Here is a 24,923-nt window from a genome sequence, read left to right on the forward strand (position 1 = left end):
GTGACATTTTTAACGGACCCTGTGAATAAACAACAACGCTATAGAATATTAATAGAGCTGCAGGTTTGAAAATCAAATGAGAGCTAAGATAATTAGTTCTTTTATCTCCCCCTTAAAGGAAAAACAAAAAAAGGTTTATTTGCCCTTTAAATGGGACAATAAAATCCAATTGGCATCCTGTGGCGTGTTTAGAGAAGATAATAAGTTATTCACTGGTATTAAAGGAAAAGGTTTACAAAGTGGTATTGGAAATTGGCTGCTTAGTTCGGGAAGTAACTCTGATGCTGCAGATTCTTAAAACCAATGGCTGATATCTTCAGTAATTACTGCTTAGAATCAAGATGGTCGTCCAATACAATTAGTCTCAGATCATGCTGATTCTGGTTATATTATCAGTCATATATGAGTCACTCGATTCTCCCTCTGTACTTCTCTTATCTGATGTTCAGCTGCTCAAAGGGATTGTGCAAAGTGAAACAACTCAATATGATCTACAAAGTCAATACTATTTTTCCACCTTCTAATCTGAACGAAGAAGACACCAGTTGCAAAGCATCTTCTGTTCATTAGATTCGTGATAGCAGTCACTGTTGATTTCAGCAGGGAATGCCAATCTACAATATACAGTATAAATGGTTCGTCCTCTGATTTTTTAAAGTGAATCCTATTGTTAAATGGCCAATACACATTAGAAGAACGATACTGTCAAACATCTTGTTTGTTTCCAGTTTTTTTTAGATCCAATATAGTGTATTGCAGAGATTGTCACAATTCACATAGCATTTCTGTGTGCACTGTGCATAGGCACATAGTTATCAAACTATGATGGGACGAGGTTGGACATCATGGCAGCAGGTTTACTAGTCATCTAGTGATAATATCCTGCTGATAAAACAGAGTTTATGAAAACTACAGCAAACAGCCCAGTAAATTACACATCATTGGAATCAGGGTTTGTATCTCTGCATTATGCTGCTCTCAGATTAGGTAGCAGAAACCATAGTTGAGGAGAAGGACAATTAAGAACAAGGACAATTGTCTTTGTTGAATTCTACATACCAGATACCTTATTCTCTCAGGACTAGATTTGAGCAAATCTTTTAACATTTGAATTTACCAGCTTCAACAAATTTTCCCCAAAATAAAATTTGATGCAAATTCACCATGAATCTTAATACTGCAAAGCTTCTAATTGCCCAGAAAAGACATGTGTAAAACTCTGGGGTCTCCTGGGACAGTATTAAACCTCCTTTGAGCTCTTTAACAGCCTTGTCCAATTAACCTTAGCCTATCTGGCTAGGGAAAAACAGATGGCAACTGGTGTTAACTAACAGTTCATTTAGCAACACTGCAGTAAGAAATTTTAAGATCACTTAAATTGCCAAAATGGAACAAAAATTATCACTTTTAGCGGGCAAATGTCTGTCTTGCTGGTGTTTATACACAAGTAGTACAAATGGAAAAAGAAGTGGCTTTTTCACAAGAGGTGATGCCAGGTTGGTTCATTGTCCAAAAACAAGCATCTGCAGGATGGTCACAACACCACAACAGATGGAGTGTATGGGTGTAATATTGGAAAATCAATAAGAATGTAGACGAATATACTGTATATATACCGTATATATACCATATATATATATATATATATATATACATATATATATATATATATATATATATATATATATATATATATATATATATATATATATATATATATATATATATATATACACAACACACATGCTGTGAGGTAGATAGTTTCATTTACATTTCTGGAATGTGGAGATTTTTATTTTGTGTTTATAGAAAAAAATGTTTGCCTTGCCCATCTCACAAGCCAGGAAGAATAATTTATCCAACACACAAGCCTTGGTTTCAGAATTTTTCTTCAGCAGCAATATTAGGACAGGGGTATTAAACTGCCCTCCTTTGTAGTATGAAAACAATGAAAACATTCTGTTTTTAATGTGCTGTTACTGTTGTATGTCACAAATCAATCATTCACAGTTACATTGACTGTGCAAGTTGAGCACCTCATTATCACTTGAATTTATGATTACTATTCAGACTTACAGGAAAGATATATATCTTGGTACCGTGTTAGCCAGTGGATAGAATAATATTTAGAATTGAGAATCCTCAGTGGTTGATACCTTTTAATGGCTAACTGAAAAGATGGTAACAAATTGCAAGCTTTCGAGACTACTCAGGTCTCTTCATCAGGCATAGACTAATACAACATCTGAAGAATCACATATTTATACACAACACAGAACTGTAATTTCATTATGGGAGAGTGATAAACAGTTGTGTCCATAATTATTGGAACAGTTCGCAGATAAGGAGTGAATGTTTTGTTGTCCTCTGATTGGGGTCTGGTTCTGTGTTATGATACCCCATAAGGTCTGAAGTGCAAATTCCTTAATTGATGTAAAAAGACAAAAATCCATGTGTCACATTCATTCCTGCACTAAGTGTGTCAGAGGTCGTCATGAGTTTATACTCCCAGATTCTCCTGTCTCTCTGAGATTTGAAGTTACCTTTCAATTCAAATAATTTAGGTCCATGGTGCTATGATCAGGCATACAAAAAATGTTTGGCCACAGGTAGATCCATTCTTTTTTCTCTTATTGTGTGGCGGTGAGAATTTATTCTTGTTCTCTGTTTTTGCTCTGTCTCCCCCAAAATACATACCCCCGTTGGACATTTAGTACAAATAATTAAGTACGCCTCATTAGAAGTGACGCAGCTGAAAGTACCTGGGATCTTGTAGTCCTGATGTGAATTGGGGATCTTTATCTTGTCTGTGGTCATTATAAATGGACAGGTTTTAAATTTTTTTCTGGTTGCAAGGAAAGGTTCCTGCAGCTGTTGGAGAGGACAGGGAGCTTCTGACAATGATGCTTCTTAGATTTGGGGGCTTCCTAAAACACAGTAGTGGGGGTCTAGAAAAATGGATTGTAATCGGGCATCTTTTTGTAGTAAAGGTTGTAATTTCCGTGCCGCTCCCCTTAGCACCTCTAGATTTGGATTGTAGGTAACTACTAGAGGTACCCGATTATTTTCTTCTTTAGCTTTGTAATGTAGCAGGTGATTCCTTGATATTCTGGTGGCTCTTGTGATCTGATTTTCAATTGTTCTTGGATGGTAGCTCTGATTCAAAAAGGTCTTTCTGAGGCGACCAAGGTGTTCATCTCTATCCATGGGGTTGGAACATATACGATTGTATCTGATGGCTTGGCTGTAGACAATAGAGTTTTTGATGTGTTTTGGATGGAAACTGTCCCATTTAAGGTATGTTGGACGGTTGATTGGCTTCTGATACAGAGATTAGGGTTGAGCGACTTTCATTTTTTTATGGTCGAGTCAGGTTTTGTGAAACCCGACTTTGTCCAGAGTCGAGTCGAGTGCAGTTGGCCGATTATCGCTAAAAGTCGGGGATCGACCGAAGCACGAAACCCAATGCAAGTCAATGGGGAAGCATAGTCGGCAGTGAGTGGAGGCCAGGAAAACACCTACAGTGCCCATTTTAATGGCAAAAACATCCATTCTTGTTTCTGAAGCTTGTCAATCTTAATTAACTTTATAATAATAGTTGGGCATTGGAAATTGGGGTCATTTGGCAAAAGTTGTGGGGGGTAGGGCTGGTTCAAGGTTTTAGTGGGCACAGGAAACGTGGACTACGTCATGGCGGTGGAGCAGTGAGAGGTAAGTATGTCAAGTTTGCAAGTGCTGTGATCCTAAGCAAGCAGGGGGGCCCACTCGTTGGCATTGGCACTGGCACAGGGCCCCTCAAAGTACAGCGGTGTGTTTGCACGGCGGGGGCGCCTCCCACCGGCAGCGACACTTTTGCGTACTCTGAGGGGCCCTGTGCCAGTGACGTCGCCAACGAGTATGCCCCCCCCCACCTGATGAAGGAACCTGCACTTTCATCTGCACATTCCTCTTTGTCCCTGTGTAAGGTGGTATAACATGCGGGAAGGGGAACCTTACTTTCAGCAGGGTCAGATTCTGGCTGTGTAGAGTGCAAGGGGAATGTAGTGGTCTAGGTCAATGTACCAGCAGACTCATCTATCAGTGGCTGGGGAATGGGCAGGATGAGGAGGAAACAGATATAGGGCCAAAGAATAAAGTAGGCTAAATGCAGTTCAAAATTGGTAACAGGACTAAACAGGCGGCATTGCTTTGTTGAGTGGAGTAGCAAACCCAGGAGCAGCAGACACTGTTTTAAGGGCCCAAACACACTAATAGGCCAAATGCAGTTTAATATTTGCTACTGTAGGCCAAAAGCCAGAAGGTAGAAGCTCAGCTTTATTCAGTTGAGGACAACACCAGGCAGGGGCAGACACCGTTAGTAGGCCGGAACCACCAATCTTTTAAAAAACAGCACTTAATGAGAGCCAGAAGGTAGAAGCTCAGCTTTATTCAGTTGAGGACAACACCAGGCAGGGGCAGACACCGTTAGTAGGCCGGAACCACCAATCTTTTAAAAAACAGCACTTAATGAGATCCAGAAGGTAGAAGCTCAGCTTTATTCAGTTGAGGACAAACACCAGGGAGCAGCAAACAGAGGTATTAGGCCCCATCCAGCAATTAAAAAAAAAAAAAAAAACTTAATCAGAGCCAGAAGGTAGAAGCTCAGCTTTATTCAGTTGAGGACAACACCAGGCAGGGGCAGACACCTTTACTAGGCCGGAACAGCCAATTTCATTTTTAAAAATCGTTATTTTGTAACAGAAGGTTGAAGCTCAGCTTTATTCAGTTGAGGACAACACCAGGCAGGGGCAGACACCTTTACTAGGCCGGAACAGCCAATTTCATTTTTAAAAATCGTTATTTTGGAACAGAAGGTTGAAGCTCAGCTTTATTCAGTTGAGGACAACACCAGGCAGGGGCAGACACCGTTAGTAGGCCGGAACCACCAATTTTTTTAAAAACAGCAGTTAATCAGAGCCAGAAGGTAGAAGCTCAGCTTTATTCAGTTGAGGACAAACACCAGGGAGCAGCAAACAGAGGTATTAGGCCCCATCCAGCAATTAAAAAAAAAAAAACTTAATCAGAGCCAGAAGGTAGAAGCTCAGCTTTATTCAGTTGAGGACAACACCAGGCAGGGGCAGACACCGTTAGTAGGCCGGAACCACCAATTTTTTAAAAAACAGCAGTTAATCAGAGCCAGAAGGTAGAAGCTCAGCTTTATTCAGTTGAGGACAACACCAGGCAGGGGCAGACACCGTTAGTAGGCCGGAACCACCAATTTTTTTAAAAACAGCAGTTAATCAGAGCCAGAAGGTAGAAGCTCAGCTTTATTCAGTTGAGGACAAACAGCAGGGAGCAGCAAACAGAGGTATTAGGCCCCATCCAGCAATTAAAAAAAAAAACAAAAAAAAACCTGAAACTTAATCAGAGCCAGAAGGTAGAAGCTCAGCTTTATTCTGTTGAGGACAACACCAGGCAGGGGCAGACACCGTTAGTTGGCCGGAACCACCAATTTTTTTAAAAACAGCAGTTAATCAGAGCCAGAAGGTATAAGCTCAGCTTTATTCAGTTGAGGACAACACCAGGCAGGGGCAGACACCGTTAGTAGGCCGGAACCACCAATTTTTTTAAAAACAGCAGTTAATCAGAGCCAGAAGTTAGAAGCTCAGCTTTATTCAGTTGAGGACAACTTGAATTAGGGACTGCAGACAGACTTACCAGGCTGTCCCCTGTGTGGACCATGCATGCAATACATTAACCCATTGCGCCACAAAGGACACGTAACCTTCCGTGGCCATGCCTTCCGCTCCATGTGTCTGTTGTCAGGTGTACCTTTGGACTCACAGATTGACAGAATGAAAGGACAATGTGGTCTTTAACATGCTGGTGGAGGGGTGGGATGGCTTTTCTCGCAAAAGAATTGTCAACTGGGTAGCTCATAGCGTGGTACAGCGTAGTCCATCATGGCTTTATTAATATTAAATAAAATAAAACAATAGGCTCTATGCACTGTAAAATAGGTTCCAGGGGTACACGGGCAGCAGTGGTCTGGTCAGTGGAGGCCTAGTGGAAGGAGGGACCGCAGACAGGCTTCGAAGGCCTAACACAATAAAATGGGCTGGCTGTAGGCACTGTAAAATAGGTTCCAGGGGTACACGGGCAGCAGTGGTCTGGTCAGTGGAGGCCTAGTGGAAGGAGGGACCGCAGACAGGCTTCGAAGGCCTAACACAATAAAATGGGCTGGCTGTAGGCACTGTAAAATAGGTTCCAGGGGTACACGGGCAGCAGTGGTCTGGTGAGTGGAGGCCTAGTGGAAGGAGGGACCGCAGACAGGCTTCGAAGGCCTAACACAATAAAATGGGCTGGCTGTAGGCACTTTATAATTGGTTCCAGGGGTACACGGGCAGCAGTGGTCTGGTCAGTGGAGGCCTAGTGGAAGGAGGGACCGCAGACAGGCTTCGAAGGCCTAACACAATAAAATGGGCTGGCTGTAGGCACTGTAAAATAGGTTCCAGGGGTACACGGGCAGCAGTGGTCTGGTCAGTGGAGGCCTAGTGGAAGGAGGGACCGCAGACAGGCTTCGAAGGCCTAACATAATAAAATGGGCTGGCTGTAGGCACTGTAAAATAGGTTCCAGGGGTACACGGGCAGCAGTGGTCAGGTCAGTGGAGGCCTAGTGGAAGGAGGGACCGCAGACAGGCTTCGAAGGCCTAACATAATAAAATGGGCTGGCTGTAGGCACTGTAAAATAGGTTCCAGGGGTACACGGGCAGCAGTGGTCTGGTCAGTGGAGGCCTAGTGGAAGGAGGGACCGCAGACAGGCTTCGAAGGCCTAACACAATAAAATGGGCTGGCTGTAGGCACTTTATAATTGGTTCCAGGGGTACACGGGCAGCAGTGGTCTGGTCAGTGGAGGCCTAGTGGAAGGAGGGACCGCAGACAGGCTTCGAAGGCCTAACATAATAAAATGGGCTGGCTGTAGGCACTGTAAAATAGGTTCCAGGGGTACACGGGCAGCAGTGGTCTGGTGAGTGGAGGCCTAGTGGAAGGAGGGACCGCAGACAGGCTTCGAAGGCCTAACACAATAAAATGGGCTGGCTGTAGGCACTGTAAAATAGGTTCCAGGGGTACACGGGCCGCAGTGGTCTGGTCAGTGGAGGCCTAGTGGAAGGAGGGACAGCAGACAGGCTTCGAAGGCCTAACATAATAAAATGGGCTGGCTGTAGGCACTTTATAATTGGTTCCAGGGGTACACGGGCAGCAGTGGTCTGGTCAGTGGAGGCCTAGTGGAAGGAGGGACCGCCGACAGGCTTCGAAGGCCTAACACAATAAAATGGGCTGGCTGTAGGCACTTTATAATTGGTTCCAGGGGTACACGGGCAGCAGTGGTCTGGTCAGTGGAGGCCTAGTGGAAGGAGGGACCGCAGACAGGCTTCGAAGGCCTAACACAATAAAATGGGCTGGCTGTAGGCACTTTATAATTGGTTCCAGGGGTACACGGGCAGCAGTGGTCTGGTCAGTGGAGGCCTAGTGGAAGGAGGGACCGTAGACAGGCTTCGAAGGCCTAACACAATAAAATGGGCTGGCTGTAGGCACTTTATAATTGGTTCCAGGGGTACATGGGCAGCAGTGGTCTGGTCAGTGGAGGCCGATTGTAATGAGTGTCTGCCAGTTAGTAGTCAAAAACAAAAAATAAATGTGAATGTCTCGCATTAAAACAAAACAAAAACACTAAAGGGTGCAATCATTAGGTTCAGGGGTGGGATCCTCTGCGTTGTTTCAGACCTACTAATTTTGTGCAAAGTATTTACTGTGGTAAATAGAGGACACTGCCCCTGACTATGTTAAGTACCATCATACATGTCAACACAATGGTATTGTCGGTGGCAGGTATGGAAGGATGTCAGCGCATAGACTCAACATTGGTGGAAGTGTGAGAGATAACTGTGGAAGTGGTAGAGCAATGTTTGACCTGGGGGTGGGTGAACTCTCTTGTGGCCGGCGGTACAGGCCCAGGGCCCCTCATGTTACAACAGTGTGTCTGATGTTGGGTGCGCACCACCACCGCCAGAGACACTTTATTGTACTATAAGGGACCCAGTAGCAATGCCGTCGACCAAAAGCGAGCACACCCACCTCTTCAGACAAACAGCAGTCTCACGGGTGCTTGCGCCAAGTCGCGATACCACGGCCCCGTTTGTGGAGTTTGGCCATTTAGGGAGGTGTAAACATGTCGTATGCTGGGCAATCAGCTGCAGCAAATTAGACATTAGAAAAGTAATTCACAGTAGTCCACAGGCAAGAGCTTTTCATAGGAAAGCTAGGTGTCGGCCGGGCAAGGTGGGGCAAAAGATTTTGAAATCCAGTTGTGGTTCATTTTAATGAATGTTAGATCATCAACATTTTGGGTAGCCAGACGAGTCCTTTTTTCGGTTAATATTGAACCTGCAGCACTGAATACTCTTTCTGATAGGACACTTGCTGCCGGGCAAGCAAGCTCCTGCAATGCATATTCTGTCAATTCTGGCCAGGTGTCTAATTTTGATGCCCAGTAATCAAATGGGAATGACGGTTGAGGGAGTACATCGATAAGGGATGAAAAATAGTTAGTAACCATACTGGACAAATGTTGTCTCCTGTCACTTTCAATCGATGCAGCAGTACCTGTCCTGTCTGCGGTCATAGCAAAATCACTCCACAACCTGGTCAGAAAACCCCTCTGTCCAACGCCACTTCTGATGTGTGCACCCCTAACACTCCTAGTCTGCTGCCCCCTGGAGCTCGTGTGAGAACGATCACGTGCGCTGTGTGCTGGGAATGCCTGAAGCAAACGGTCAACAAGAGTTGATTGTTTGGTTGCTAATATTAGTTCCAAGTTCTCATGTGGCATAATATTTTGCAATTTGCCTTTATAGCGTGGATCAAGGAGGCAGGCCAACCAGTAATCGTCATCGTTCATCATTTTCGTAATGCGTGTGTCCCTTTTTAGGATACGTAAGGCATAATCCGCCATGTGGGCCAAAGTTCCAGTTGTCAAATCTCCGGTTGTGATTGGTTGAGGGGCAGTTTCAGGCAAATCTACGTCACTTGTGTCCCTCAAAAAACCAGAACCCGGCCTTGCCACGCAACCAATTTCCAGTGCCCCCGGGAAAGCTTCCGCATTAAAAATATACTCATCCCCATCATCCTCCTCGTCCTCCACCTCCTCTTCACCCGCTACCTCGTCCTGTACACTGCCCTGACCAGACAATGGCTGACTGTCATCAAGGCTTTCCTCTTCCTCTGGTGCAGACGCCTGATCCTTTATGTGCATCAAACTTTGCATCAGCAGATGCATTAGGGGGATGCTCATGCTTATTATGGCGTTGTCTGCACTAACCAGCCGTGTGCATTCCTCAAAACACTGAAGGACTTGACACATGTCTTGTATCTTCGACCACTGCACACCTGACAACTCCATGTCTGCCATCCTACTGCCTGCCCGTGTATGTGTATCCTCCCACAAAAACATAACAGCCCGCCTCTGTTGGCACAGTCTCTGAAGCATGTGCAGTGTTGAGTTCCACCTTGTTGCAACGTCTATGATTAGGCGATGCTGGGGAAGGTTCAAAGACCACTGATAGGTCTGCATACGGCTGGAGTGTACAGGCGAACGTCGGATATGTGAGCAAAGTCCACGCACTTTGAGGAGCAGGTCGGAGAACCCAGGATAAGTTTTCAATAAGCACTGCACCACCAGGTTTAAGGTGTGAGCCAGGCAAGGAATGTGTTTCAGTTGGGAAAGGGAGATGGCAGCCATGAAATTCCTTCCGTTATCACTCACTACCTTGCCTGCCTCAAGATCTACTGTGCCCAGCCACGACTGCGTTTCTTGTTGCAAGAACTCGGACAGAACTTCCGCGGTGTGTCTGTTGTCGCCCAAACACTTCATAGCCAATACAGCCTGCTGACGCTTGCCAGTAGCTGGCCCATAATGGGACAACTGGTGTGCAACAGTGTCATCTGCCGATGGAGTGGTTGGCCGACTGCGGTCTGTGGAAGAGCTGTAGCTTCTGCAGGAGGACGAGGAGGAGGAGGGGGTGCGAACGCCTACAGCCAACTGTTTCCTAGACCGTGGGCTAGGCACAACTGTCCCGAAATTTATGTCCCCTGTGGACCCTGCATCCACCACATTCACCCAGTGTGCCGTGATGGACACATAACGTCCCTGGCCATGCCTACTGGCCCATGCATCTGTAGTCAGGTGCACCTTTGTACTCACAGATTGCCTGAGTGCATGGACGATGCGCTGTTTAACGTGCTGGTGCAGGGCTGGGATGGCTTTTCTGGAAAAAAAGTGTCGACTGGGTAGCTGGTATCGTGGTTCAGCATACTCCATCAGGGCTTTGAAAGCTTCGCTTTCAACTAACCGGTAGGGCATCATCTCTAACGAGATTAGTCTAGCTATGTGGGCGTTAAAACCCTGTGTACGCGGATGCGAGGATAAGTACTTCCTTTTTCTAACCAGAGTCTCATGTAGGGTGAGCTGGACTGGAGAGCTGGAGATCAAGGAACTTTCGGGTGTGCCAGTGTACATGGCAGACTGAGAGACGGTTGGAGACGGTATTGTTTCCGCCGGTGACCTAGATGCAATATTTCCTCCTACAAAACTGGTGATTCCCTGACCCTGACTGCTTTTGGCTGGCAAAGAAACCTGCACAGATACTGCCGGTGGTGCGGAAAATGGTGGCCTTACAGTGACGGAAGGGATGTTGCGTTGATGACTAGCTTCATTGGCCGAGGGTGCTACAACCTTAAGGGACGTTTGGTAGTTAGTCCAGGCTTGAAAATGCATGGTGGTTAAGTGTCTATGCATGCAACTAGTATTTAGACTTTTCAGATTCTGACCTCTGCTTAAGCTAGTTGAACATTTTTGACAGATGACTTTGCGCTGATCAATTGGATGTTGTTTAAAAAAATGCCAGACTGCACTCTTCCTAGCATCGGATCCCTTTTCAGGGATTGCAGACTGAGCTTTAACCGGATGGCCACGCTGTCCTCCAACAGGTTTTGGCTTTGACATGCGTTTTGGGCCAGATACGGGCCCGGCAGATGGAACCTGTTGCGATGTTGATGCCTGCTGCGGCCCCTCCTCCACCTCCGCTTCTGAACTACTGCCGCCTGCACCCTGTTCCCCCAATGGCTGCCAATCGGGGTCAACAACTGGGTCATCTATTACCTCCTCTTCGAGCTCGTGTGCAACTTCGTCTGTGTCACTGTGTTGTTCGGTGGTATAGCGTTCGTGGCGGGGCAACATAGTCTCATCAGGGTCTGATTGTGGATCTGTACCCTGAGAGGGCAATGTGGTGGTCTGAGTCAAAGGAGCAGCATAGTACTCTGGCTGTGGCTGTGCATCAGTGCACTCCATGTCAGAATCTACTTGTAATGGGCATGGCCTGTTAAGTGTTTCACTTTCTAAGCCAGGGACGGTATGTGTAAAGAGCTCCATGGAGTAACCCGTTGTGTCGCCTGCTGCATCCTTCTCTTTTGTTGTAGTTTTTGCTGAAGAGGACAAGGAAGCGACTTGTCCCTGACCGTGAACATCCACAAGCGACGCGCTGCTTTTACATTTACCAGTTTCAGAAGAGGAGGCAAAAGAGCTAGAGGCTGAGTCTGCAATGTAAGCCAAAACTTGCTGTTGCTGCTCCGCCTTTAAAAGCGGTTTTCCTACTCCCAGAAAAGAGAGCGTTCGAGGCCTTGTGTAGCCAGATGACGAAACTGGCTCCACAGCTCCAGACTTAGGTGGAATATTTTTATCCCCACGACCACCTGATGCTCCACTACCACTACCATCATTACCAGCTGACAATGAACGCCCACGGCCACGACGACCTCTTGCACCAGACTTCCTCATTGTTTTAAAAACTTAACCAAAGTAACTTTATTTGTTGCTGTCAAACAACTTACACGGTGAGCTATAACTTCAGTATGATTTCAATATCCCTTAACAGGTTGGTGAGACCACAAGGAAAATCAGGCACAATGTTACACACTCTGTTTTCTGTGGCACCAAATCACAGAGATGCCACACACGCAGGACTGTCACTCAAGCACAAATGTCAATATTAATCTCCCACTGTTTTTTTTTTTTTTTCTTTTTCAGGGAGACTTTAGAAACCAAATAAAAAAAATAAATAGGCTTTCTATGGCCCACTGAGTGAGAGATGGCACACACAGGAGTCAGGAGTGGCACACAAGCAGAAAGGGCAATATTAATCTCCCACTGTTTGAATTTTTTTTTTTTTTCAGGGAGACTTTAGAAACCAAATAATAAAAATAAATAGGCTTTCTATGGCCCACTGAGTGAGAGATGGCACACACAGGAGTCAGGAGTGGCACACAAGCCCTGAGGCCAATATTTTTCTCCCACTGATTGATGTAGTGATTTTTTTTCAGGTAGATTTTAGAACCCAAATCAAGCAAAAAAAATAAATAGGCTTTCTATGGCCCACTGAGTGAGAGATGGCACACACAGGAGTCAGGAGTGGCACACAAGCCCTGAGGCCAATATTTTTCTCCCACTGATTGATGTAGTGATTTTTTTTCAGGTAGATTTTAGAACCCAAATCAAGCAAAAAAATAAATAGGCTTTCTATGGCCCACTGAGTGAGAGATGGCACACACAGGAGTCAGGAGTGGCACACAAGCAGAAAGGGCAATATTAATCTCCCACTGTTTGAATTTTTTTTTTTTTCAGGGAGACTTTAGAAACCAAATAATAAAAATAAATAGTCTTTCTATGGCCCACTGAGTGAGAGATGGCACACACAGGAGTCAGGAGTGGCACACAAGCAGAAAGGGCAATATTAATCTCCCACTGTTTGAATTTTTTTCTTTTTTTCAGGGAGACTTTAGAAACCAAATAATAAAAATAAATAGGCTTTCTATGGCCCACTGAGTGAGAGATGGCACACGCAGGAGTCAGGAGTGGCACACAAGCCCTGAGGCCAATATTTTTCTCCCACTGATTGATGTACTGATTTTTTTTTCAGGTAGATTTTAGAACCCAAATCAAGCAAAAAAAATAAATAGGCTTTCTATGGCCCACTGAGTGAGAGATGGCACACACAGGAGTCAGGAGTGGCACACAAGCCCTGAGGCCAATATTTTTCTCCCACTGATTGATGCAGTGATTTTTTTTCAGGTAGATTTTAGAACCCAAATCAAGCAAAAAAATAAATAGGCTTTCTATGGCCCACTGAGTGAGAGATGGCACACACAAGGATGGCACTCTAGCAGAAATGCCAATCTTAATCTCCCACAAAAAAATAAAAAAAAAACAGGGACTGTCCTACAATTACTATCTCCCTGCAGTAATCTCAGCCAGGTATGGCAGGCAGCAATAAGGAGTGGACTGATGCACAAATTAAATAAAAAGTGTGGACAAACAAAAAAGATAGCTGTGCAGAAAGGAAGGAACAAGAGGTTTTGTGCTTTGAAAAAAGCAGTTGGTTTGCACAGCGTCGTACACACACAGGCACAGCAACGCAGCTATCAGGGTCAGGGAGCCTTCTAGGGCAGCCCAATGAGCGACAGCGCTGAGGAAAAAAAAATGTAGCTTCCACTGTCCCTGCAAACAAAAGGTGGTGTTGGACAGTGGAAATCGCTACAGCACAAGCGGTTTGAAGCTTTATGTACCCTGCCTATCACTATCCCTGCTTCTGAAGAAGCGGCAGCAACCTCTCCCTACGCTCAGATCAGCAGCAGTAAGATGGCGGTCGGCGGGAACGCCCCTTTATAGCCCCTGTGACGCCGCAGAAAGCAAGCCAATCACTGCAATGCCCTTCTCTAAGATGGTGGGGACTGAGATCTATGTCATCACGCTGCCCACACTCTGCGTTCACCTTCATTGGCTGAGAAATGGCGCTTTTCGCATCATTGAAACTCAACTTTGGTGCGAAAGTCGTGTACCGCATGGCCGATGCAACGCTGGGATCGGCTCGGTTTCATGAGACGCCGACTTTGCCAAAAGTCGGCGACTTTTGAAAATGAATGACCCGTTTCGCTCAACCCTAACAGAGATGTCTCAATTTAATTGTTCTGCAGCTTAATTCAGCTTAATTATCACTCTCCCATAATGAAATGACAGTTCTGTGCAGTGTTGTGTGTAAATATGTGATTCTTCAGATGTTGTATTAGTCTATGCCTGATGAAGAGGCCTGAGTAGTCTCGAAAGCTTGCAATTTGTTACCATCTTTTCAGTTAGCCTTTAAAACGTATCAACCACTGAGGACTCTCAATTCTAAATATTATTCTATTCAGACTTAGACTAGCACTCCCATTTTCAATGAGTTTTAGCCCTTCAATAGTACAAACCAATCAGATATAGACTTTTTTCTATCCCTATGTGTATTGTTTGTGCACTCTGACCTCCCATTTCTTGGCTGTAAGGACCTTGGCTGGCCCTCATTTGTTATAGTGGGTAAGATAGTTCCCCTTAAGTGGCTGCACTAGACCATGTACTTTACGTGATAGCTTCAAGGCATTTTTGGCGAGTCCATGTAGCCTAGCTTGATGCATGAGCCCACACTCTGACTGTTGCAGTCTTCAACAAGTGTGAAATAGTACCAGGTTTTTGTGTGATCTTTGCATGTGAAATCACAAAATGTTTGAATTTGGGTGTATATGGGAAATTCTGGAAATCTAACTCAAAGTCGATTCCCAGAGAATCGATCCACTCACCTGTACTCAGGATATAAATGATTGCTAGTGAGTTGTCTCTGTGTTATCCATGTCAGTGTTTGCCCCCTCTGTTTTTGCTTCTGTCACTGGGTGGTGCTGCATCTTCATTGTGGGTGATGCTTAGGGATAAGACAGTTGTGTTTAACTCTCGGGAGCCAGTGCTGCCATATATGCAGGGAGCATGGGGGTTAATTCATGTCTTTAGTTTAGTATTAACTCCTTGCTGTGAGCCTTCAGTGTGGCTTCTTACTATATAAACTCCTGAATCTCTGTCTCCCAATGACAGTTATCAGTACTGCCTTACCTGGTCAATGACATTGTTTTCTCTTCCTGTCTTTCTTGTGATTGATCCTGTTTCGGCCTTTGGCTCATTTTTTAACTATTGTTCTCCTGGACAATTTTGTCCCTTATCCATACTTTTTAGTTCTGTCCAGCTATCTGACCATTCCTGCCAGCCTGCTCTACCGGCCAGCAGCTATTCTGTAGACTCAACCCAGTCTATACCTATGTGTAGGCATTAAGGAGTAAAGACAAAGGTTTAGCTGGGACCTGGTAGATGGAGAGATTCACGCAAGGTCCTATTTAGCACTGCCATGTGACCAGAAATAGAGCCACTTTATATTCTCCTTTTACCATATGAAATGAACATGTATGTTCACATGACAGCATCCTTATAAATATAATTGGAAAAAGGGACTTGTTGATTTCATCATGGTGGTAGTGTATTACTGCATTCCCTACCTTGGAAACATATGCACATTTGAGGACATGAGCATGCATGTGTATGGAGAGATCAGGGGAAGTGGATGTCAGACAAACAAAAACAGCAACTCATCTCAACAACTATCTGATATGCAAGGACACCTTTAGAGATTTCGCTAGTTTTGCCCCCTGGGATGAAAAGCCATTAGTCCTTGTGCTACCAATCTATTAAATATTAACAAGGAAAAATCAAGCGAGTGGAAGTTTTAGGTTAATAAGTGTTAACATCAGCCAGACTACTTTCTTCCAGCAATTAGCTTATTTTTATCAACAGCCTATCTTTCAATTAGTCACAGGTACATAGGGTGAATGGATTTATTAACATAAATGATCTGTATGTACTATAACATCTTTTAAACTTAGGGGAAATGTCAAAAAGTTTTTCATGTCGAACCCATTTTAGAAAGTGTTTTTAAATTGCTTCAAAAGACATTACCCTTCTTCCGTCTGTCTTTTTGGGTTCCCAGTAAACGGATTTATTTAGTTTATAGCATCATCTAAGTGGTAATTTTTTTTAACCACTTGCATCTTTTGATAGTAATATGCAAACAATCTAAGCATACAAACAGATGGTAAGCCAGTAGTAACCAACAATCCATTTAATAACTCAGCACACTGACAGTATTTTTATTTTTTTATTACAAGAGAGGGCCAAAAAATAGTCCTCAAACTCAAACTAATGGTGTCACTGTCAGAGATAACATTATCCTACTGTGACTGAGATGACTGATGTGCCATATGATGCAAAATGCAATGCTTTTCCTCTGCACTAATACACTTATCAGAGGCAAATGACATCAATTGTGCACTTGGCAATGCTATTGACAGGATGGCTAGTGCCAATGGTGGTGCTTCTGCATCTAGCAACTGCTATATTCTTAGTATGGGTTTTATTTTCTTTTACGCTACACCAACTAATGCCATTACCACATTTTTCTATACATTTGATACAACAATATATCTAACATTGGACAATCTTTTCTACCCAAATTATTCAACCTTGCCAAAAAGTTTGCAACAGAAAAGGCTTGGTACACAAGCAGAAAACAATTGTGACAGCAGGTCGTACTATAAGTGAGGCATGTACAATTGTCAAATTAGACTAGTAAAACAGGGGTGTAAAAACAGACATGCACAGTTGAATGTCTACAGTTTTTATTCTTAGATTTTAAACAAAATTAAACTCTGTTTCCAATAATGTAATGATGAATTCTAGTTAGATATATATTCAAAAACCCAACACCTGCATCCGAGTACCGTATTGATGTAGTGTGTACAAATGTAAAATTTGACTAGGTTTCAAAAATAATAAAATTGTGTATTATATGCAAACTTTGTAAAGTATTCAGTCACAGTTACATCTTGGGATAGTTTCTTTTATATTCTTGTAAACAGTTATTACCCTCATCACAAAAAGGATTGCAAAAGAAATGCAAAAACTCTGTGCAAACGCTCATGACTAGCAAGCTAATGGTCTCTGATGCTGATTTCAGTTTTAAAGAAATATTGTGCTTCCTTGCTGACGCTTTCTAGTGCATTGTAATTCTAATGCAGCACTTAATATGAGAGCTACACCATACCAGTGATCAATCACATTGAGTCTGACAATGCTGCTGGCATGTAGCCTATCTTTCTCTCTGTATATCAGTTGCATTTTTGTATTATTCTTAGACTACTACACCCATTTTCTTTGGTACTGCAGTTAAACAACACATTACTGTCTGGAGTATTTTTCCAATGTTTAACCCCTTCATGACATACACCGTACATGTACTGTGCATGTCGTGTCTCAGATATTGATGTGGGCTCTGGCACCCTTTCCCAGCACTTCAGCTGTTTTGAACAGGTGACATATGACCCTAACAGCCGTGGGTGGAATCGTGATCCACCTGCTGCTGTTAATCTGTTAATTACCGCTGTCAATTTCTGACAGCATCAATTAATGTGATTGCACTGGAAGCACTTCACTAATCCCGCCCATCGGCACATGACCGCGGGTCGCCAATGGGTTGCCATGCCAACCAGTAGTTTGCAGCAGACCCCTGTGGTTGTCATTGCTCGATTGCTATGAGCACCATCCCGTGGTCGTCGCTCTTAGCAAGTGAGCATTTCTCCTATACACAGGCAATCTGATCATCGCCTATGTGTAGCAGAGGCGATCAGAAGATCGCAGCTTCTAGTCTCCCATGGAGACAATTGAAGCAAGTGAAAAGTTAAAAAAAGCTTTTAAAAATATTGAAAAAATAAAAAAATATAAAAGCTCAAATCACCCCCAATTCACCCCATTCAAAATAAAACAATAAAAAATATACATATTTGGTATTGCCGCATTCTGAATCGCCTGATGTATCAAGATATCAAAAGAATTAATCTGATCATTAAACGGTGTAGCAAAAAAAGTCAAATTACATTTTTTTAGACGCCGCAACATTGCATTAAAATGCAATAACGGTTGATCAAAGGATTGTATCTACACCAAAATTGCATCATTAAAAAAATCAGCTCTGCACGCAAAAAATAAGCCCTCACCCAACCCGATATCCTGAAAAATACAGACGCAACAGGTACTTGAAAATTACGCATTTTTACAAACTTTGGAGCTTTGTTTCACCACTTAAATAAAAAGCAACCTACACATGTTTGGTATCTACGAACTCGTAATGACCTGGAAAATCATAATGGCAGGTCAGCTTTAAGTATTTGGTGAACATGGTAAAAAAACAAACAGTTGTGGAATGGCACTGTTTTTGAAATTTCAGCCATTTTTTTCCCTTTATCCTGTACACGGTATGGTAAAACCAATGGTGTCATTCAAAACTGCAACTTTTCCTGCAAACAACAAGCCCTGACATGGTCATAGTGATGGAAAAATAAAAAAAAAAGTTATGGCTCTGGGAAGCAGGGGAGCAAAAAACTGAAACACAAAAACGAAAATGGGCTGTGGTATGAAGGGGTTAAAGACTTTCTTTTTCTATGTTTTTTGCTAAGTTGTGAGCTCTGATGTACTCTCACTGTTTTAAATCATTCTAAAATCACTGCTGCATTCCCTGCCTTGACCTTTTTACTGTCTATGATAGTTTCTCCTGATTAACTGCACTATACTATGTGATGTGATAGCTGTTAGGCATTATATGAAAGAATGTGCAGAGGTGTATGAGATTATATGAGCCTTCCCCGTGTCAGGATTCTGCTGTCCTTCTGCGGATTGATCAATACTGGCTGCTATAATTATGGTGTATTTCCACTCCTTACCACTGGTGGCTGCTGTATTTTGCAATCGCCCTATACTAAGATGGCAGATTCTGAACCTCTGGAAGCCATCTTTTTTTCCTGTTTGGGCCTACTTAAAGCCACATGGAACGCTCAGTTATTGCTTGAGTATTGTGCCTAGCTGTTTGTTTTATTCCAGTCTCCAGCTATTGAGAACTGTCTTTCCCAAATTGTTCCCACTACCAGTTGCTGTTCTCCACTTGTGCTGCACTGGCCATTGGATTCAAGCCATGCTCAACTAATATCATAACACAGTGGCTAATGCAATTTTCTTCAATGTGCAAAATGGCATCGAGCAGGTTTTTACCGATCCTGAACAATAATTCGCCATAACCTTCAATTCTCATAAAAGTTGTTACGAATTTGATTCACATTAAATAAATTCACTCATCTCAATTAAAAAATGTTTAATAAAGACTAATGATGATATGATAATAATGAGTTTAATGGAGTTGTTAAATATAGGTTAGTGAATGTTAGAAATTTCTTATGATTGTCTTATGATTGTTGCCGTCATTAACTAGTCATTAATTATAATACTAGTAGTAGGAGAAGTAGGATAAAATGAATGAACTCTAGGATTGTGTAGCAAAATTTTTCCATGTTCTGGTCTGGTTAACCATGAATGATGATTATCTTTTGAGAAAATCCCCAGGCAAAGCTTGGTTAAACAGAAATCATTAATTTTGTATGTGTGCTGCTTTATTGTTCGTGGGATCCTTAAGGGAGCATTTTGACGCATGGTTCCTTCAAGCAAATAAGTATTTGATTTCAACTGTCAGAGACAGAATCTAAAAAAATCTAGGAAATCACATTGTATTATTTTGCACAATTAATTTGCATTTAATTACATGAAATAAGTATTTGATACAATAAATAAACTGAAGTTAATATTTTGTAAAGAAACCTTTGTTTGCAATTACAGAGGTCAGAGGTTTCCTGTAGTTCTTGACCAAGTTTGTACACACCACAGCAGGGATTTTGGTCCACTCCTCCATACAGATCTTCTCCAGATCTTTCAGGTTTTGGGGGCTGTTGCTGGGCAACTTTGAGTTTCAGCTCCCTCCGAAGATTTTCTAATTATCATGCTGTAAGACCGAGCCATGACCCATCTTCAATACTCTTACTGAGGGAAAGAGGTTGTTGGCCAAAATTTCGAGATACATGACCTCATACATCCTCTCTTCAATAAGGTACAGTCGTTCTGTCTCTTTTACAGAAAAGCATACCCAAAGTGTGACACTTCCCCACCATGCTTCACAGTTGGGATGGTGTTATTGGGGTTGTACTCATCCTTCTTCCTCCAAACATGGCGAGAGGAGTTGATATGAAAAAGTTCTCCCATGCCTCATCTGGATCATCCAGATGGTAATTTTTGAACTTCAAACAGGTCTGGACATGTGCTGGCGTGAGCAGGAACACCTTGCGTGCTCTACAGTATTTTAACCCATGATGGTATAGTGTTAAACTAATGGTAATGTTTGAGACTATGGTCCTAGCTCTCTTCAGGTCATTGACCATGTCCTCCCATGTAGTTCTGGGCTGATTCCTGACCTTTCTCAGAATCTTCCTTACCCACGAGGCGAGATCTTGCATGGAGCCCCTGACCAATGAAGATCGACAGTTATCTTGTGTTTCTTCTATTTTCTAATAATTTCACCAACAGATGTTGGCTTCACACCAAGCTGCTTGCCTATTGTCCTGTAGACCATCCCAGAGATGTAACAAGTTCAAACAGGTACATTTAATACAGGTAATGAGTGCAGGGTAGTAGGGCTTCTTAAAGGAAAACTAACTAGTCTGTGAAAGACAGAATTCTTGCTAGTTGGTAGGTGATCAAATACTTATTTTATGCAATAAAATTCAATTTAATTATTTAAAAATCATACAATTTGATTTTCTGTTTTTTTGTTTTTAGATTCTGTCTCTCACAGTTGTAGTGTACCTACGATACAAATTACAGACATCTCCTTTTTTTGTAGGTGGCAAAACTTGCAAAATCTGCAGTATATCAAATATATAACATTTTAAGACAATATCAAATAAAGTAAATAACATACTATTTCCCACAGTATTCATAATGCTTAGTAGTCAATGAAGTATTGCTGATGATTAGTCATCCGAGCATTAGTAACCAAAAGGTATTTACACAAATATCTGGTTTATTTGTCAAGAAAAATGTAATTTGACAGAATTAGATAATTGCCCAATGTCACAAATCAATTTACAAAGTAAGCATGCACATTGGTAAAGACTAAATTGTTAGGTTATGTTAGTAACACGATTTTACCATTTTTTAATTAGAGAAGCAGAATTTTAAACATTTACGACCATTGCCTTCTGGATTGGTTGACCTTGAGATCAAGGAGAGATGTTTTAGACGTTCTCTAACATCAAAAGTCTAAGCACGTTCATTGCACGTGTTTATTGCTATATGTACATTATCTGTAAAGTCAAGAATCTAACCTAACCCTTTGTAATCTATAAGTAAAAAAATATGTTTTAAGGCTAAAGAGAAACTCTCTAAGAATAAACTAATTTTCTCAGAAAAAATTAGCTATGTAAGATAAGAAGTATCTATGAAATCAGAAAGTTAGTACCCATATGAAAGTATAAACAGATAGTTGATACATTTTTTTTACACTTTTCTTATGTCATTGCTACAGATATACATAGAGATTGGGTACAGGTATAATATCTGAAATACATGAATATTATTTTTTATATGAAAACGAATGCGCCAACATAAAATCTGTGTCTGACTGATTGTGGGATCATTGAGCGTAGATGCCTAAAATTAGGGTCTATTGGTTTTCTCTGATGCTGCATCAATTCTAATTCTGAAGAGACCACAAAATGCACAAGAATGGGTTTTGCCCTTAAAGGAGTTGATTAACAAATATGACTAAATTAATTTAAAATGCTTTAATTTTCACAGGTGTCTTGATATTTAGATATTGCATCAGGTCCTGGGTTCTCTAACTCCACTTCCAGCCCTTTCCTTCAGATAGGAGAGAGCTTCCTGTGATGGTACTTCCTGCTTCCTGTATGTATAAGGACAGAAGAACGCTGGATCGGTGGGAATAAGTAAAGATTGGGACAACTGTGATAATTCAAGCCTATTAGTGAGAAATGTACCGTAACTTCCTTTTTAAAGCACATTTTGGTATTATTTCAACGCTAAAATTAACCATTGACTCCCAAAAGCTTCTCAACGTGTGTTGTTTTGCACCAATATGTGCCTTTCAATTAGGCTGAGGTTTGGAGTAGCTTCTTTGGAATAGTCCTGATGTCTGATGCCAACAGTAGCCTGCAATGGATGTAGAGAGACTTTTTTTAGCATGTAATAATTTATTTTATGTGGTTAAGGTCAACTTTTTTCATTTTTGTCCAACTTTAAACATTTTAACTAGTGATGAGCGAGAATGCTCGTCACTTGGATTTTCCGAGCGTGCTCGGTGATTTAGTTTGTGTCACCGCAGCTGCATGATTTGCAGCTGCTACAAAGCCTGAATACATGTGAGAATTGTCTGCTAGGGAATCCCCACATGTAATCAGGTTGGCTAGCAGCCACAAATCATGCAACTACAGCAACAGAAACTAAATCTCCGAGCACTCACAAATACTCGGAGACCACCCGAGCATGCTTGGAAAACCCGAGTAATGAGCATACTCGCTCATCACTAATTTTAACTCAAATAACAATGGAGTAAAAAAAGCAAAACCAAACTTTACTATACCCCAGCCCCATCCTCTCCTGCTGACAAATTGTCCTATACCTTTGCTATAAATGTTTGTGCTCCCAATCATTTTTAATGTATTTGAAGAAGAAGCAGGTCCAAGTCTAAAGAAAAAAAAATACTCAATTTCGGAGACCTTGTCATGAAGACTTAATGGTGCAACAGTTCTCCTGTGAGCAGCAGTGACAATGTGTTTTCCTATATTCTGTTCATGTAGTGAAAGCTATAGCTAAGCACAATGAAATGTGTGATATCAGGATATGCTACTTGAGCAACATCAATCAATTTTCATATGAATAATTTGAGTTTCCTGCTGCATTATCATTAATATCTTTACTGATCTTGTTTTTTTTCTCAGTTTGTTCACAGTTTTCCCGTGGCGTCTATGCCATATTCGGCTTCTACGATCAGATGTCTATGAACACTCTTACATCATTTTGTGGTGCCCTTCACACTTCATTCATCACACCAAGCTTTCCAACAGACGCAGATGTACAGTTCGTCATCCAGATGCGTCCAGCACTTAAAGGAGCCATTCTAACTCTTCTTAATGAATACGACTGGCAGAAATTTGTATACCTATATGACACTGAAAGAGGTAAGAAAACCATATCAGTGATCAATGAGAGATATTAATAAACCAACCATAAAGATTTCAGATCATACATTGCAGTAGGTTTTCTTAAAGTGAACTAGTCAGCAGGATTGTGCTCAGTAACCTTCAGACCCTATCAGGTTGGTGTTGCTATACTGATTATAATGATGTCTGTGCAGGCGCCATCTTGATGGAACCTAATTTTGTTTTCTCAAGCAAAATGGCGCTGGTGGCGGTGCCTGCACAGTAGATAGAATGTGGAATGTGATAGGTGCTACTGCACTGGCACCATTTTGATTAAGAGTTTTTTTCTTCTTTTTTACAACAAAACAGTGCAGGCGTCGCTGCCTCCGCCTGCCTGATTAATATGATTTTTTTTTTCAAACCATAATTCTATGCAGTATGTAAAATAGAGGGCTAGTCACTGAAGGATCAGTGACCTGTTATAAGCCATATAGATGAATATCTAAGCAGAACACCACATAAAACCCCACCCACAGGCCGCCCCGGAGTACGAGAATCTCATTAACTGAAAACTACAAAGAAAGATTAAACAACAACCACAAGACAGATTTCATCACCAAGTATCATTTTAATCAGTATAATGGTGCCGACCTGACACTGCCTGTAGGTTACTGTGCACAATCCTGCTGACAGGTTCCCATTAACATTGCATCATTATTCTATAACATTCACATTTCTGAATGAATTTCTTTCATTTTTATACTACATGGTTTATTGGTAACATTTGTTATGTGGGTGAAATTAAATGTTTCTATAGTAACTAAATGCTGATGATGAGACCATGTTATATGCTTCAAAACAGCACAAGTTTTACTGCAATGCATAAAATATTTAACAATTACTTTAGGCATCTAAGGAAAGATCCTGCATTATTGCAGCAGATCATCAGGCACAACTGTTCCTATTACTTCTTCTGGAATGCCCAACTATAAACAAAAGGATGCATTTTGGTGCAATTTTTGCAGTCTTGTATTCATCACATGAACAGATTACTTTAATTATTACCAAAGAGGAATGAAATATGTATTTTACGGTCCCTGAAGTTTCTACACTGCACACAGGGTCGGACTGGCCCACCGGGAGATCGGAGAATCCTCCGGTGGGCCCGCCCCCCAGGGGGCCCTCCCCCCCCCACCAGACTCCTGCTCTGTCCTGTATTTTAGCGCATTATGATTACATGCACCCAGCAGTGAGTGTTATTCCATACCCGCTGCTGGCCGCCTGTACTGCTCAGTAAAACATGTGATGTGAGGTGAGAGCTTTCTCATCACCTGCTGCGGCTTCTACTGATGTCTTCGCGCCGCTGTCTCAGCTGCGCAGTGCTCATGAGATCAATATAAGCGGCAGCAGCAGGTGATAGAAAGCTCTCACCTCACATCACTTGGTGCTGAGCCGTGCAGATGGCCAGCACCGGGTATACAATAACCCGCACAGCACAGAGCCACAGGCTGTGAGACACTGCACACAGCGTCTAGAACGGAGTTGATTTTTTGAGGGCATGATGTCACTGGAAGGGGCGGGGCCTCCATCAGACCAGTGACCTGATAGCAGGAAGCAGCGCTGTGCTCACTGAGGCTGCTGGAGCCCTGTGTGAACTAGAGGACCGAGGGGGCTGCACTATGGAACTGTGTAAGGAGAGGAATGAGGGTCTGCACAATGGACCCTTGCACAGATAGGAATGAAGACCCAGCATTCAGTGTGAGTGGTCAGAGGATGTATTTATTTGATGTAAATTGAAAGGGGCTGTGTGGAGAAGGAGGGATGATGAGGGGGCTGTGTGGAGGAGGGATGATGAGGGGGCTGTGTGATGAAGGGGGGATGATGAGGGGGCT

The 24,923-nt window shown here is 42.5% G+C and overlaps 1 protein-coding gene across 3 annotated transcripts in view; it reads left to right on the forward strand.

Annotated features, from left to right (window-relative positions):
- Window positions 1-24,923, forward strand: part of GRIA3 (glutamate ionotropic receptor AMPA type subunit 3) — a 460,685-nt gene that overhangs the window by 101,176 nt on the left and 334,586 nt on the right. For all 3 annotated transcript variants that reach the window (XR_013221283.1, XM_077285103.1, XM_077285104.1), the window contains exon 3: window positions 22,831-23,070. Coding sequence is in view for 2 of the 3 variants with exons in the window: in XM_077285103.1 (XP_077141218.1) it covers window positions 22,831-23,070 (240 nt within the window). In the remaining variant the exon portion in view is untranslated. The remainder of the gene's footprint in view (window positions 1-22,830; window positions 23,071-24,923) is intronic.

The sequence above is a fragment of the Ranitomeya variabilis genome, chromosome 2 (genome assembly GCF_051348905.1).
Source record: "Ranitomeya variabilis isolate aRanVar5 chromosome 2, aRanVar5.hap1, whole genome shotgun sequence".
Classification (NCBI taxonomy): Eukaryota; Metazoa; Chordata; class Amphibia; order Anura; family Dendrobatidae; genus Ranitomeya; species Ranitomeya variabilis.